The sequence below is a fragment of the Myxocyprinus asiaticus genome, chromosome 24 (genome assembly GCF_019703515.2).
Source record: "Myxocyprinus asiaticus isolate MX2 ecotype Aquarium Trade chromosome 24, UBuf_Myxa_2, whole genome shotgun sequence".
Lineage (NCBI taxonomy): Eukaryota > Metazoa > Chordata > Actinopteri > Cypriniformes > Catostomidae > Myxocyprinus > Myxocyprinus asiaticus.
Window position 1 is genome coordinate 24,305,061 of NC_059367.1, and position 17,269 is coordinate 24,322,329.

General features: G+C 38.1%; 1 protein-coding gene across 4 annotated transcripts in view; it reads left to right on the forward strand.

Moving 5' to 3' along the window:
• The window catches only part of grid2 (glutamate receptor, ionotropic, delta 2), a 646,068-nt gene that overhangs the window by 412,538 nt on the left and 216,261 nt on the right, over positions 1 to 17,269 (forward strand). For all 4 annotated transcript variants that reach the window (XR_007892871.1, XR_007892870.1, XM_051653314.1 and 1 more), the window contains exon 5: positions 15,042 to 15,095. Coding sequence is in view for 2 of the 4 variants with exons in the window: in XM_051653314.1 (XP_051509274.1) it covers positions 15,042 to 15,095 (54 nt within the window). In the remaining 2 variants the exon portion in view is untranslated. The remainder of the gene's footprint in view (positions 1 to 15,041; positions 15,096 to 17,269) is intronic.

Genomic DNA, 17,269 nt, shown 5'->3' on the forward strand with positions numbered 1-17,269 from the left:
TTTTATTAAAGTCCACTGGAAAATGGCAGAAGGTTTTGCCCAACTTTTTACAGCATGCCCACTGGTTTTATGGCATGTAAACATAAACTTGTATCAAATATTTATACCTGTAAAAACTTGTCAAATTAACTATCTGAAAAAAAGGGTATGTAAAAAACATTTTAACATGTGCATATTAAAATAATTAAATTAAATAATGTCTAACCAATTTCTTACGAGTTTTTTGTGACAAAGTATAAAGAAAATATATTTATGATTATATTTTAATGTTTGTTTTAATGTAACATGGTTAATCACGATTAATCACAGAAAACTGTGTGATTAATTAGTTTAAAATTCTGAAGCGTTTCACAGCCCTTATTTACACTCAAAGCTGTCAGGACAAGGCAGCTGCTGTTTCCCATCAGCTGATGGTTTGTGTGTGATTCACAGGCCTCACTAACTTGTCAGCGTCTGTGGTCACTTCGGCTCAAGGTAACAGTGCTGACTGATTGCACTGTCTGCTCACTCACATGCATGGACTCACACAAACACACACACAGATGTGTTTAGACAGGCCTCTCTAACCACCACCCAAGGTCATGCTCATAGAAGCAGACAAACACAGCAGGTGAACTCAACTAGCACTCACTGTGGCCTTAAGAGCTCTGATTGGAATAGAGGCAAACAATGGCAAATGGGAAATTGCCACAAATATGAGCCGCACAACAAAAAAGTACAAATATAAATGATAAAGACATTACAGAACTGTGCCAAGATGACACTTGACTCAAAGCAGGGAGGTGTATATCTTTTTTGAAGGTTAAACAGGGATAAGGCGATAATTGCATCCACTAAAACAGTGTCGCCGATGATAAAGTTCAAATAAGCAGAATTTGCAAGGTAGTTATGTCGTTAAACTGCCTCCAGATAGAGGTTTGGTTTTTTTTTTTGTTTTTTTTTTTTGTTTTTTTCATTTACATGAGAGTTTATATTTAAAATGTTATTTCAAGGTGACAATTTTGAAGTCAGCACTCTGCTGAGCTCTTATGCTGATTGACAGATGAGAAACTTTTCTGCTGCTCAGACAAATCCTTTTCCATGGCATCAGGATACAGAGAGGCCTTTTGAAATACATTATTTAAAATGGAGGACAGGAGATGATAACTGCTCAATTTTTGGGGATGTTTTATGCCCAGTCTGACATCATTGGTGCCTGTGCACCATAAATTTATATGCAACAATATAATTCCCAAAGAGAATTCCCAAAGGGAAAAAAAATCTCTTCGCCTAGAGGGCAATAAGATAATAGAGACTTCTCCACTTTTTTTGTCTACTGCTTCTCATATTTTTCACTTGAGAACAACACCAGTAATCTTACATGTGTCTCCTCTTGAGTTTTAGAAGAGAATGCTAAGCTGTGCTCAGATTGGCCAAAATTCCAAAGTCTGCAGTCAAAAATTTCAATATAAACGCAAACATTTCTAATCAGTTCAATTCCATAGCCATGTTATCCACATTTAAAGGCTGTATACTTGTATGCCAACTATTGCCTCATTGATATCTATTTTATTTCTAAGGAATTTTAGTATAATTTAATGAAACATAATTGAGATTTCCATTAAGTAGGCCTATACTGAACCATAAAAAAGCAGCCTCTGTGCAATATAATATTCCTCTGGGTTGTCATCATCACTGTGTGATAAATCGCATAGTTCTGACTCTCAAAATCATTGTAAAATGATTGCAAACATACAGCTGTGACTATACATTCTATTGTAACATGCCAAACAACTGTAAAGGGCCCACAGCTAGACTAAAGAACTATATTAATTGTCGAAAGAATTGCAGTTATTATTAATAATAAATGTAACTGTTAATGAACATTAGTGTCTTTTTATCAAATTGTTTTTGCCAGCATTTCATATAAGCAATTAACCATTCGAGTCCATGCCTTACAGTGATTTTACCATGAATAAAAGGTGTTCTTTAGGCACAACACGAAACCCCCTTTAACTGTGGCCAAATCACTGTAAAGTACAATCTCTTGGCGTATTGCTTTAATAGTGCCTGTAATTTGTTGTTATTTATTGCATTAAATCAAGTCTTCACAGCATGAACTCCTCTTGTGATATTTCCAGAACAAAAAAAAAAACATCCTATCCCATAATGCAAAACCTCCTGCAAGTCATGCAAACATGAACCAGCCATCACTGTGTGAGCAAAGACTTGGCAGCCTCATCCCTGTGTTTCGGTGTCCCAGAGCAGTGGCTGGTTGGAATGTTCTAAGCTGCAATGATTCTTTGGAGATGGGTGGAGGCACTGATTGACATGTCAGCTTTTTTACTGGGGTGAATGACCACGGCTGTCAGTTGGCAAGCATTTCAGCCCACATAATAGATTATTTACATCTCTGCCATCACTCGCCATGCACTTCCTCTGAGCTAGGCCCGTACAATGCATGGCCAATTACACTCTTCTGGGCATTTTCTCATCTCAATCAAATTATCTCTACATTGTGTTTAATTTCAGACTCAGACATTTTTTTTTACATGGGTCTGTAAAGACAATATATCACCCTGGGAGTCCTGTTGAAAGGGCAAACAGGCTGACATAAAGCAGTCTTTGGAAAATAGATAACACAGCTAGTGCTGGCTTTTTCAATTAAAGTGGAATGAAGGATGAAGAATGAAATTACTCACGCTAGTACTTCCTTAAAATGTTTTTGTGTCCTCTTCAATTCATGCACTTTAATTTAAATGGGAAGCTTGCTAGCAAAATGTCTGCTGTGGGGGAGAGGAGAAGTGCATTGTGAAATCCTACATTTTCTGTTGGTTTGAATGGAACTGGTAGTTGGAAACACTTTAAGGTAAGGTTATGTACGTATGTTAACACTATTTAACGCAGTAGTTAACATAAATTAACAATTAACAACGCAGTATTTATTAGTCTTGGTTAATGTTAATTGCTACATGTGCAAATGCATTTTAATACAAAAAGTTAACAATATACAGTATATTACCATTATTGCTCCACTGACGGTTAGGTTTAGGGTTGGGGTTTTGGGGGTATTGCATATACAATATATAGGAAATATGCATTCCTCTTCACTGTATTACATCATTTATAGTCTCAGCCTCAGACAGCCCTCAATCCGTTCTCTAACCATCTGATGCACAAAGCACGCAAAACTGGAAAATGCTTACTCGATCAACTGAGCGCAAATATGGTTGACTGGTTCTATGGATCTTCCGCGAGTAGACACACATAGGACATTTTATCAGTCTGCCTGGAAGCCAAGGTGTGTTCACAGGGTTCCGTGTTGATAGAATGAGTGCTTTTAAGGACAAAATAGACACAGAATTTGCCTAAGTTTGCCAGGTAAGTGACATCAGAGTTTCGTCTGCACATAGCAGAAAGTAAAGTGGATATCCATGAGCAGAGCTACATTTTCTGCTTTGTTTACTTTGTTATGTCTGTGAAATTCTCTATAATGAGGTTTTCTGTGCTGTACTTAGACTCTCTACACATTTTCTACTATTTTCCTGTGTGTTTTCAATGCAATCCGTTGCGGAGACTCGTGCATCATTATTCAAATAACTTTTTCCCCCATGTTGGCCTTTTGTTATGGAATGATACATCTCCGATAAGCCTGGCCCTAAACACCCTGTAATGACAAAACCGACTGTGACTGGTAGCTTAACATGTCAGGTAGATGGCTTTTCCTGTCTAAATGGGCGGTTCATGGCCAACTGAAGCTGCTACAGAGTCCAGACCTATGTCGTAGTCAAAGGTCTGGCTATGCAAGACTTCATCCTTTACAGCTAAAAACATCTTGCTTTACAAATCGCTTTTGGCACCCCTCATACAGAAACAGGATCTCACACGTGCCCTTATGTTCAAAAGCACTTCCTAATTAAAGATGTTCAAAAAACATTGGAAATATTTTGGGAAAATGTACATGAACTCAGTGATATAAGTAATAATTACTGATTATTTCACAGACATAACTTTCAAAACAAAGAATATACAGACCCACCAATATCTTAATAACTTGCTACTAAGTGTCTAAAATAAAACTCTCTAAAATATTTAAAAATAACGTTCAAAGATTTAATGTCACTAACCTGTCAGACATTGTCAAATCCAGTGATTATTTGGTAACTTGTAATCACAACCTTGTTTCCTGGACGACTAATAAAAAGCCTGTGTGTCTTTTTTGCAGGAAGTTGCATAAAGCCAGCCAATCCGATTAGACCTTGCCAGACAAGAAAGCACTTTCCAGTTTTACATGGAAAATGCATCAGTGTTCAGAGATTTTAAGACACTTCACCCCAAAAAGTGAAATTGCAACCATAGCACCTCCATTAGGGTCCTGCTTTGCAAATCTGGTGCAGAGGAAAAGAAAATATGTCTTCTATGTTGATAGCATTTTTGTTTGAGGACGTACTCAGGTACATCTCTTCAGGGGCATGGCATGCTGATGACCTGTACACTATATATTGTAACCAACTCTGACCTTTTTATATATGCTATGTGGCTGTAACAGGAGAAAAAAAAAAAAAAAAAAAAAACTATCAGTGTGGATCAGACATTGTAATGGAGAGAATTTACTTCCATGTTACAGCTTCTTGCCTCTGCTGTCAACACAAGAGTCTACAAGGCAATTATTTCACTACTTTATAATTATTTGATGTTAGAAGCTAAAGCTGCAGAGATGACTGCTTGGTAGAAAACACAGGAAATCTTGTCACTTCAACTAAGCAAGACTCAACAAAGACAGGTTTGCTGTTTCAGCAGGTCTGTGGGGAGTGTAGAACCTTGATTTCACTGTATTAATCGATCAGAGCACAGGTGATCTATGCTTCTTGATAGGTTTCTTGCTCTGTGTGCACCCTGAAGCCTGTCATGTGTTTGCTCTGGTTTGCCCTTGAGGCTGGAGCCCAGTTTATTGTCACAGTAAATCAGCAGTGTATTATGGTGAGATTAGGCCTGAATAAATGGGCAATTCTGGGTAATTAAGATGAAAGGGGGATGCAAGAAGGGTAAAGCCATTGTATGAGGCTTCTATTCTGACTCTCACTTAGAACACATTGCGCTCATGTATATGATGTAATTTGTTTGTGTTAAAAAGACCATTTAAGATCTTGCGAAGTGTGTAATTTATGCACCACTAGCATCACCAAAATGATTGACAATGATTGTTTCCAAACAAAAGGAAGTTCAAAGAGGCCATGCTTTATTATTATTTTTTACTAACTATAACTTATTTTATGGCCTCTGTGGGCTTCCTTATGTTTCAAAACAAGCATTATTTTTGCAATTTTGTTAAATGCCACTAATGGCTCAGAAATGACACATTTTACCTTTAAGAGGTATAAACAGGATCACAGTGGGATTACAATTGTATAAAGCTTGGCTCCTTTTATATTTTATCATTTTATACGGTATAAGCCACACTTAAAAAAAATTATAAATGTTATTGCATTACATAGAAACCAACATAATATCCAACCATGTGGAATTTATTTTAAAGAAAGTTTGCAAAGGCACACTTTTTATTTTCCCAATCAGGTTTTTATCAAACCACACAATGATGACTCTAAGACATTACAGATATCACAGATTCATTTTCTGTTAAAGCATAATTTTCTGCAAAGTTGCTTCAAAACAATGTGTTGTGAAAAGTGCTATACAAATAAAAATTACTTGATTTTTCAGCACCTTTTCACACTTTTAACCCTTGTGCATTGTTTGCTTGTGAGTCACATTTAAGTTCTTTGCAGGTCAAAAATTGCCCAAACATACATGTGTAAACCCTCTTCCCAATCCTGTAAAATTAGCCTAAAACGCCCATTCAAGGCATACTCAAAGTAAATTTAAAGCTGTTCTTGAACAATTTGGAGTACATGCATTGTCTCCTTTGACGTGTCACCTTTTTCCCCAGTCGTCAGAACCACTGTAAGTGCTACTGGTTTTGAGTAATAGAAGTTTGAACACACTGAAATAGAAGTTGTTGTTGTTTTTTGTTTTTTTTGCATACAGATGCCTGCAGATGACTATTAGCTGGAAAACATAATGGGACCACAGCATGAAGCCTTACCTAGTCCAAGTTCAAATTTTATAACAATACTACAGAAAATTAATATTTTACACTTTTTTCTAAGGGTATGTCCAGGCATTTTCCAAAAGTGACTTTTGGATACTCCAAAGGACCCTTGGTAACCATGGCCACATACCTAGGATAAAAAGGCTACTACTTTGGAATGCTTTAATGTACAGTCATAATTTTGGGCTCTAATGAAAGGTGACACTTAGAGCTATCATATCCCATATCCAGATCCACTATTAGTATTGCTGTTAGAACTGAAGCATAAACACATTAGAGTGCTTTTTTACCCTTCTTGAAACTAAACTCATATAAAAGAGTCAAAAAGAGTGCTATGGTGGAAAAGCAGTTTATATAAGAAATACACACCAAACTATTACATACACTATATTGCCAAAAGTATTCACTCACCCATCCAAATAATTGAATTCAGGTGTTCCAATCACTTCCATGGCCACAGGTGTATAAAATGAAGCACCTAGGCATGCAGACTGCTTCTACAAACATTTGTGAAAGAATGGGCCGCTCTCAAGAGCTCAGTGAATTCCAGCGTGGTACTTTGATAGGATGCCACCTGTGCAACAAGTCCAGTCGTGAAATTTCCTCGCTACTAAATATTCCATAGTCAACTGTCAGTGGTATTATAACAAAGTGGAAGCGATTGGGAATGACAGCAACTCAGCCACGAAGTGGTAGGCCACGTAAAATGACAGAGCGGGGTCAGCGGATGCTGAGGCGCATGGTGTGCAGAGGTCGCCAACTTTCTGCAGAGTCAATCGCTACAGACCTCCAAAGTTCATGTGGCCTTCAGATTAGCTCAAGAACAGTGCGTAGAGAGCTTCATGGAATGGGTTTCCATGGCCGAGCAGCTGCATCCAAGCCATACATCACCAAGTGCAATGCAAAGCGTCGGATGCAGTGGTGTAAAGCACGCCGCCACTGGACTCTAGAGCAGTGGAGACGCGTTCTCTGGAGTGACGAATCACGCTTCTCTATCTGGCAATCTGATGGATGAGTCTGGGTTTGGCGGTTGCCAGGAGAACGGTACTTGTCTGACTGCATTGTGCCAACTGTGAAGTTTGGTGGAGGGGGGATTATGGTGTGGGGTTGTTTTTCAGGAGCTGGGCTTGGCCCCTTAGTTCCAGTGAAAGGAACTCTGAATGCTTCAGCATACCAAGAGATTTTGGACAATTCCATGCTCCCAACTTTGTGGGAACAGTTTGGGGATGGCCCCTTCCTGTTCCAACATGACTGCGCACCAGTGCACAAAGCAAGGTCCATAAAGACATGGATGAGCGAGTTTGGTGTGGAAGAACTTGACTGGCCTGCACAGAGTTCTGACCTCAACCTGATAGAGCACCTTTGGGATGAATTAGAGCGAAGACTGCGAGCCAGGCCTTCTCATCCAACATCAGTGTCTGACCTCACAAATGCGCTTCTGGAAGAATGGTCAAAAATTCCCATAAACACACTCCTAAACCTTGTGGAAAGCCTTCCCAGAAGAGTTGAAGCTGTTATAGCTGCAAAGGGTGGGCCGACGTCATATTAAACCCTGTGGATTAAGAATGGGATGTCACTTAAGTTCATATGCGTCTAAAGGCAGATGAGCGAATACTTTTGGCAATATAGTGTACCTTTTTACCCAACATATTTACATACAATTATACCTTTTACAGGTTTATCCGAATATTTTGTTTTCCTCGTTCGTTTCACCATAATTCACCTTCCAGAAGCTTCAACAGTCACAAAACTACACTTTTCGCCTTTTGCGCACGGACGCACAAAACACTTGGCAATGGTTATCCAGCTTTACGCACAGATTTCTTAGTTGTAGCTTTGAAACTTCCCACTAAAGCTGCATATCATTGTTTTCAGAATTTCATTGGCTATACGATGTGCCAGTCATACACACAATCGGTTGCAATTGGCTCGATCTTTACACCAAGGAAAAGGGGCAAGAACTTCCTTTTGATGCGGACTCTCATTGGCTATTGAAAGCTATGGACAGGACATGGAAGCTCCTATTGGGTCAAATGAGCTGTTAATCGAAAGGTCAGCGTACAGCAGCCATTTTGATACCAAGATATCAGAAATGTTTACATGTGAACTGAAGTTATGAAGGATAATACGTGAAAGATTATGCACATCTATCGGATACTTTGAAATGATGCAACAAGATTCATAGGTATTTATTGATGTAATAATGTGTTTTGGACTAAATTTTTTACTTGATTGGATCATTTGGACCTTTGCCAATGTAACAAGACCATTTTTGTTGGGATGTTATGGATCAGTGGACTATTATGAGGCTTCATAGGTGAGTTGCCTCAATTTTGTTATTGTTTGTTTATATGTTGGTGTTCTGACAAAGACGTTGATTGTAGCTGCTGTTGTGATTGTATCTTGAAATGGTTTACATCAATAGAATCACAAGAATCTTAGCTTTCCAAAAATATGTGGCATGTGTACCAAGGTACACACTGCAGTTGTGTACATCGCATAGTTTTGTACTTAACATGCAACGGCGTGCCCGCGGGCTTGGTGGGTTTGAGGAAGATTTTATGGCATTTAGACCTTATTTAACTCTAAATTACATCATTAATTTCCATATAAAATAAGCACATTTTATGTAATCTTTACTTCAATAAAAACCTTTATTTCAGTAAATTGAAAGAGTATCAAAACATCAAAACATGTCATGTAATGGTGCATGGTGACTTCTGCTGGAATAAAAATAACAATGACATGAAATGACATCTAAGTCCAGTAGCTGGCTTCAGTGCTCCATGCATTGTGGATGTTTAATACTCTCACCCTTTATTTATGTGTGATTGTTTTCTGCACTGTGTCTGATTTATTTATTTATTGACAAATAAATAAAAAAAAAATGCTCTGTCCCATTAATTTCCTATGATGGGTCATTTTTGACCCAAATACAGAACAAGTGTTATTTTTTTAGTCACAAAGCCTCAACTCGTCAAATCTTTTGTTGTATGTTCAGATGGCAAATGTAGTAAAAGTAACAAAGTCTTGGACCACTCAGATGAAGGGTACCCTTTTTATTAAAGAAACAAAATGATAAATGGGTAAAAAAAATAAAAAATAAAAAAATGGGTAGCACTTTACTTTACAGTACTGTTCTACATTCATGTACTATATAATTACAACAACTATAGTAATTACTAGGTACTAACACTATACCTAACCCAACCCATATTAAGTACATATGGTTACCTAATATTACGCAGTACTTTCTTGGGTAAGTACACTGAAAGTATACGTACTGTAAAATAAAGTGCAACCAAAAAATATCCCGAACACATGAAGGTTAAGCAAAAAGCTTTTAAATGATAAAACAATAGATACATTGTTCCAAATGAAGACAACAATTATTTTGAACATGTTCATATTTAATGTGATGAACTACACCTGCGGTTACTCTGCCAGGACACCAGTGTGAACTTAAAGGATCTGATACATCCACTAAAAATTACTTTGGGACCTGTTGGTTAAAAGTTATCGAAAAAAGTTAGTTCTGAGAATAGGTCTAACATAATTTGTTTGCATAAACCACTTGGTTTGATATTTTGTTATCTAATACAATGAAATTCATACATTTTAAAGTGTGGTTTAAGTGTCCAAATATTTTTTGGGCCGCTGCATGTAATTATGATTTCACAGCATACCCACGTCCAATTTAGACCCTCCCAGTGTTATCAGAGACACAAGTGACACAATTACAAACCGTGAATTAGTTTGAGTGCATTTCAGTATGGACCGTCACATTAGTGTCTATGAGTGTGTACACAAACACTTGTGTATTTGTGTGTTGCAATGTGCATTCATCAACCAAATCTCAATCACAGGAGGCATAGTGCAGCTAATGGCTTGATAAGTGTGTGTCGGTGGCAGTGTGTGCTGTATGAGCACGCTGTGGAAAGTCACTCTAAAGCAGTGAGATAGGCCACCCTTCTGACAGACTCCACGCAATGGATGAATTATACATGACGAAAGCCGCAGCTCACGGTGAGGCTGGCTGACATTAAAGCAAAATGGCAATTGTGACACATAACTGTTTTGATGTATTTAAAGCGTTCATGCTCGAGCAAGTGTGAGCTAAATACGTAACATGCATCAATTTACTCGTGCCATTTGAGGAATTAATCATCACAATATTACCAGCATTGGAGTGTTTTTTGCAGTCACATATGGCTTTATGCATTTAGTGGCTGTGAGGGCACAGACTGGAGCTTTTTCAATGAGACCTCGTATTGGGAACTTTGCCTGGAGCAGAAAAAAAAAAAAAAAACATTTAACAGCTCAAAATAATAATGTATTAATACATGCTAATATGGTGTATAAGGGTCTTCTCTACTAAAAAGACTAAATTACACTAGTGTGAATTTCAATGCTGATCAAGGTGGGTTTATGCTGGTGAGTGTTGGTTTGGTGCTAGTCTAGCTGGTGGACCCACTAGACTAATAATGGTGGGTTCACACATCCTCACGAGCAGGGCGGTCGCATTGGACGTTCACATTGGCCGCGTCTCTTCCGCGAGAAACAGCAGCACCTCTGAAACGAAATAAAGTTATCTATAGGGTCCTACGCCAAATTTTTTCTTTAATAAGCTCATAATAAGCTGAGGTTATTGCTGCTTCAAGGACAACAGCGGGCAGTCACGTGCACTTCATATTTATCAGCACACTTGGTTGTGATTGGTTAATGTTGTGTCTATAATGTGCACCTGTATACACAGAATGGCAAAAGGTCCGGCAGTTTATTAATTCTGTCCTTTATTAAGTTATTTTATTCAGTTTACTTGCATGCAGATATAAAATTGTAGTGTACTATAGTTTGGTGTGAATAATTGTTCAATAATCTCCTGATTATTTTAGTGTTGTACTGCACCCAGAGCCAGCGTGAGCTGCGCTGCAAAAATAGGCTCAACATGAAACTCTCCGTCAGGGACGCTTCTGGGACGCATCACCTCACGACTCACGCTTGCAATGTAAATGGTGTCATCTGTTAATATGGGCACTGAAACAAAAACGCGCCGCTCACGCCTCGCTTACGGAGTATGTGTGAACCCGGTGTAAGGAAATCTTGCCTGGTCTTTTTAGCAGGGTTATCTAGCCTTACCTAACATAACATTAATGATTATCTCTATCCAGTAACAGTTCTCTCATGTTCATCTCTAACTGAAAACTATTTCAATTTCCTTTGCAAATAAATTCACAATATGTAATATGAATTTTAAAGTAGCATGGCATTATTCAGTAAGAAACAGTAAGTCACAATGCAATCCGAAACTTCTTCTGAAAGTTCTTGATGGAAAGTTTTAAGCTCTCATCTGGATCAGATGATTCGGTTATGAGGTAAGGAGAGGTAGTGCAGAGGCATCTTTTTGCGCTTGGCGGATGTCATAGTTCACGTCTAATTCCGGTCATCTCTGCGTCTGGCTCTCTTTAATGAATACACGCCATCTAACCTTTCACTTCCAGGGCTCAGACAGATAAGATGAGATAATAACAATAATCATCATCCTACAAACTCACCTGGTTGAAGGACATTGCTTTCACCATATAATTTAAACAACTGGTTGTATTTTAAAGGGGTTTGAGCTTGAATGTCTCTCCTTGAGGAGATGTTTTTTCTTATTTACAAATTGTTAAAGGCAGACTGTGAGCACTCTGGCTCATTAGAATGCAAGGAAAAGGTATAACAGCAAGGAAATGAAAGTGATGTATGACTGTCGTTAGCTATACCTACTTATACCTTGAAGCACTGAGGTGACGGCTCCCTGAACTCAAGAACCCCAACCTGGATGTGGATTACCACACCCTTTCCTTAAGACAAGGGTAGTTTCGCAGGTGACAGCAATAGCAATGAGTGAGAGTCTCTGTGTGATTTCAGGCTTTGATCTTGCAGGCATAAGACTTTACGTCAACCCACTGTCATTCAGGGGTACATGCTGTCAACATGTCGTCGAGTCAGACCGGATTCCAAGACATTCGTAATCACACTGCCATTTTAAAAGTTCAGCTTGGTTCATTGATATGTGATAACTGTGCCCACAGAGGTTTGTAATACTTGGAGAAAGGCATTTGTTAGCATTACCGTTCATCGGAATGGCAGTTGCTTGGGACTATGTGATTAGAAATCAGCCATCTTTGCTCATTGGAACCTTGTTTAGACCAGCTTAGATCAGCATGCTAATTTGATGCTGGTCTAGCTGATTGACCAACATAGCTATTAACTGGTGCAGGTGGTCTTTCTGGGTAATCTGATTGATCAAGTAACTCCTGCTGCTTAAGATAGTAAGTCTGGTGGGGAAAACCACCACATCAGCATTCCATGCTGGAGACAACACAGCAATGCTGGTCTTTTCAGCATGGCCATCAATGAAAAAAGATGCTTTTTGGAACCTGATGATGTAGTTAGGGGCGGACTAGGAAGAGAAATTGTCCCTAGATTTTACATAGAAACCGGCCTAAAAGTTATTGAGTGCGGTGGGGTGTCGCTGTCCTTTTCTGCATAGCATGGTCCCCCTTCGGTATATCGTGGCACAGTTTTGTGGCTCTCTTCAGCCAGTTGCAGCCCGTTCGGCATAATGCGGTGGCCCATTTCAGCTTATCGCTGCCCGTTCGGCCCCGTTTCGCGGCCGGCCCACTGGGAAAAGTCCTGGTTCTCCAGATGGCCAGTCTGCCTCTGGATGTAGTTACATCATCTACCAGCAGAGACTAACTGGACCACTGCCAACTACTGTGATTGTCCTATTTTGAGATTCTTAATGGCATAGTTCAACCAAAAATGAAAATTCTCTCATTATTTACTTGCCCTCATGCCATCCCAGATGTGTATGGCTTACTTTCTTATGCTGAACACAAATGAAGATATTTAGAAGAATATCTCAACTCTTTAGGTTTAAGTGAATGGTGACCAGAACTCTACAAGTTCCAAAAAGGAGATAAGGTCAGCATAAAAGTAATCCCTATACTCCAGTGATTTAATCAATGTCTTCTGAAGCAATCCAGTTGGTTTTGGGTTAGAACAGACCAAAATATAACTCATTTTTCACTGTACATCTTTACAGCAGTCTCCTTGGCAATCATGATTTCAAGCTCGATTACACTTCCTATACTAATTACCTAAGAAGTGTAATTGAGTTACATTTTGGTCTGTTCTCAACCAAAACGAACTGGATCGCTTCAGAAGACATTGATTAAACCACTTGAGTCTCATGGATACTTTTATGCTGACTTTTGGTCTGTTCCAAAACTTAATGAGCTGCCTTGCTGTCTCCTGCCTACATAGGCAACTGTTATCTATGGCAGCGTCCTTACTGAAATGATGCCTCATAATAGAGTGATTCGGAACACTCTACATAGGCAACAGCTCCTCGCGTCATTCAAATAGCGCTCCTTAGACTTGACTTGCAACTGATTTTAATATAGGTGACACAAGAGGAACAACGCGATACTCTAATGAACATAAATACGCATAGTACACACACATTTAGTAAAATAGTCAGTTTTCTATGATAATAATAAAAAAATTCTATACTTTTCAGTATTGAATGTATCAGAATTATATTTTTAATCCAAATTTCTCTTGCTTCGTCTGCCATCTTGGATTTATTTTTCCTGCAAGCTCATCATGGTGCATTTCGGAATTTGCCTATGGGGAAGGATACATACGATGCTACCTTAAAATTTGTCCAAACGAGGTATCTTATGAGGCAGCATAATTTAGAAACCTACGTTTTGGAACAGCCTTCCCTGTCAGTAGCATCAACTTTATTAGCATATTTAAAGAAATCCAAAATTAGCCATTTAAATATTTTGCCTTTTATGATGTCTAATGTAGAGACATAATTGATCCGGTCTACCACACTGCGTAACAACCTTGAAACTTTTTCTTGACACTAAGAAATGCCCCAAGAGGTTCATCTTATTCTAGCAAAAGTTTAGCCAATGCTTTAATTAAGCAGAAACATCTGCCTCTGAATCAGATGGTGCGAAAAACCTTTAACTGTATACAGACGATGGATCCATATACTGCTCTGATGAGCCACACACAATTGTTATTTTTCCACCCACAACTCTAGGCTGAAAAGCCACTCTCATAATGTCACCAAGCGTCAGACATCAAAATGACTAGGCAAAAAAAAAAATTTGTTTGGGTGTCAAGAAGCACATTGTACTATATGAAGGATGTCAAACAAACGTACACAATTTCTTATAGCAGTTTAAATGTAATGATTACAAAAATGACATTCTGTATATCTAAAAACCATTCATAACGACCCTCAGCTTAAAGCCCCCCGAGCTCTGTTTGTCAAATGTTATCTCAGTCATACCATTCAATGGGATATTTTATGACTCTTGTCGCCTTTGTAATTATAAAGTTTTATTAGGTGTTTGTGGGAGATTAAAACACTATTAGTGCTGCTCCAGCCATCAGATTCTCCAGCTGTTCCTTTTGTTTATGACCAAAATGTTTTATGACACCCATATTTAGTCACCTACTTAATTATGGTTAATGAAATTCAGTATTGGTACACTAGGCAGGAGACATAATGATGAAGGTTAGGTGTGGAGAGAGAGAGCCAGAGATGATACCTGTTGCACAGCTGTGAAATGGCTATTTTTACACTGTTTGCACACATTTAGCTCTTTTATGCCCTCAAATGCAGTACATATGCAAATACATATGCAGATTTATATTTATATCATACTGTTCTCTCGTGTTCTGTCGTGTATGCCAAGTGAGCACATGGGGCCTGAATTAAACTGCAGGAAGCTTCAATTGGCTTCGGAAGTGTTACTGTTTTAGCTTCTGACAATATTTCATCCCGTTTCTAACTGGCCTAATCTTTCTCTTTCTTTTCTTTTCTTTTCTTTTCTTTTCTTTTCTTTTCTTTTCTTTTCTTTCTTTCTTTCTTTCTCTCCAGGTGGTGGAAACTAATCTTGTGGCTTTCGATTGTCATTGGATCATTATAAATGAGGTGAGTTCTTTCAAGTAATTCTGTTAGAATACAGTTTATTATTCTAGCAAAAATATTTTAACATATTTAACAGGCTAACCCTGCACTGGACAACTTTACATATGTATCTGTTTAAGTGAGAGGCACACAAGGGCTCATTCTTAATAGCCTGATCCAGGCAACCAGATAAGGACAAATTACAGCTCAATGATTTAAACTGGACCTGGCAAGTGTGGGAATAATGTTCCAAAATAAAGCAGTGGTCCTTAAAGAATATAGCATTTTGCTAAATGTTTCCCTGATAAGGAAGGAGAACAGCGAGGACTGCTGGTTGAATTATACTGTAGCTGTTTCAACAACTGAAAAGGCACTTTTTATAGTATCCTCTTTTAAACACTCTGGACTAATTTAAAGGGGTCATATAATGAAAAATCTTTTTTTTTTTTTTTTTTTTTGTCTTGATCTTTAGAGATAAAGGGTTACATAATATAAAATCATACTGTAACTCCAGAATGTAAAACTTTCTCCCCAGTACAAAAAGAGTATCGTTTGAAACAAAGAAGCAAAAACACAGCGTTCCGAACTTCTGCAACTTTCTGACATCCAACAACTAAATACATAAACACATGGCTGACCACATTTACAGGTCAATAATGCCTTTTTGGTAATCAGCAACTTGGCCCATGATTCCTAAGACCAGAAGAACTATAAGAGTAAAATGCAGCAAAGTCCACCAAACCTTTGCTGTTTTTGGCTGTGTGCAGCATCAGCTGCTCTGCATATCAAAGAATCTCGACGGTAGGAAACAGTGGCTGAAGTTTACTTTTAACAAGGTCTCCAATGCAAAGGGGCTGTTATTGAAGAATGGGGCAATGCCAACTATATTGGACCTGACAGCACAACTGAGCCCGTGCATAAGCACTGCATCTCATTTCACATGCAAAGAGGGCATTGACACCTGTCACTTAAAGCTGAAGTGTTTAACTTTTCTGATGTTAAAATACTCCTGTCCCAGCTTAATATGCAGATATAACTATAAGCCATTCGTCGGCTGATTTTCGTAAAACTGTAAACATTTTGACTCTGTGGCACTATAAAAAAATTTGCTGTTTGTTTGAGCCTCCTGACCATCCAGCATAGCTGCATTGTCTTAACTAGGACCCGTGTTTTCTGTTTTATTTTATCTGAATTCCAGGTTTTAAAGTTTAAGTACATAATATCATTAAAAAAAAAAAACTCTATAATCAAATTAATTAATATATTTTTATAAAATTAAAACAGAACAATTACTTTTCAACATACCATTGCATTTTATTAAATGAAGAGTGTCTATGCTGATCCTCACACAATCCAAAACCTAAAATTGTAGTTTTTTGTTATTACTACTACTACTACATTGAATATTACATTTTACTATACAGAAGTAATATATTTCTGACACATTTTTATTTTTTTATTTTTATTTTTTATTTCCACGAGTCTAGTTAAATGGAGGTTTTATTTAGCAGTTTTGACGGAAAACCATGAATAAGTGAATAAAATGCTCTGCTCTTTGTCATTAAAGGGATAGTTCACCCAAAAATTAAAATTATCTCATCATTTACTCACCCTCCTGCCATCCCAGGTGTGTCTAACTTTCTTTCTTCATCAGAACACATTTGAAGAAAAATATCTTAGCTCAGTAGGTCCTTCAAATGCAAGTGGATGGTTATGCAACCTTTGAAGCTCCAAAAAGAACAGATAGTCTGCATAAACATCATCCATACGATTCCACTGGTTAATGTCTTCTTAAGCGAAATGATCGCTTTTGCAGCAAAAAGATAAATAAATGTATTTAAATACTTTTTATCTATAAACCATTGCTTCTGGTCAGCAGCCCTATGTGCATTCACGAGAGGGCGGAGATCACACGGTCTCGTGTGACGTATCCACGTTGGCATGTTATGGATCTAATCTCACGTTTTTCTCTCGGTTGAGACATCCAGGATGAGCACACAAACGCCCCATTGTGAGTAAACAAACAGATAAAACCAACGAAGCTTCTGTACAGCGTTCCTCTTAGTTGTAAACACCCCTGCTCTTCCAGGTGTGTGGCATGTGCATCTGTTCTCACATGAACATGACAACACGATTACGTTAGACGTGCATAATGCTGCTGGCCAGAAGCGATGATTTATAGTTTAAATAATTCATTT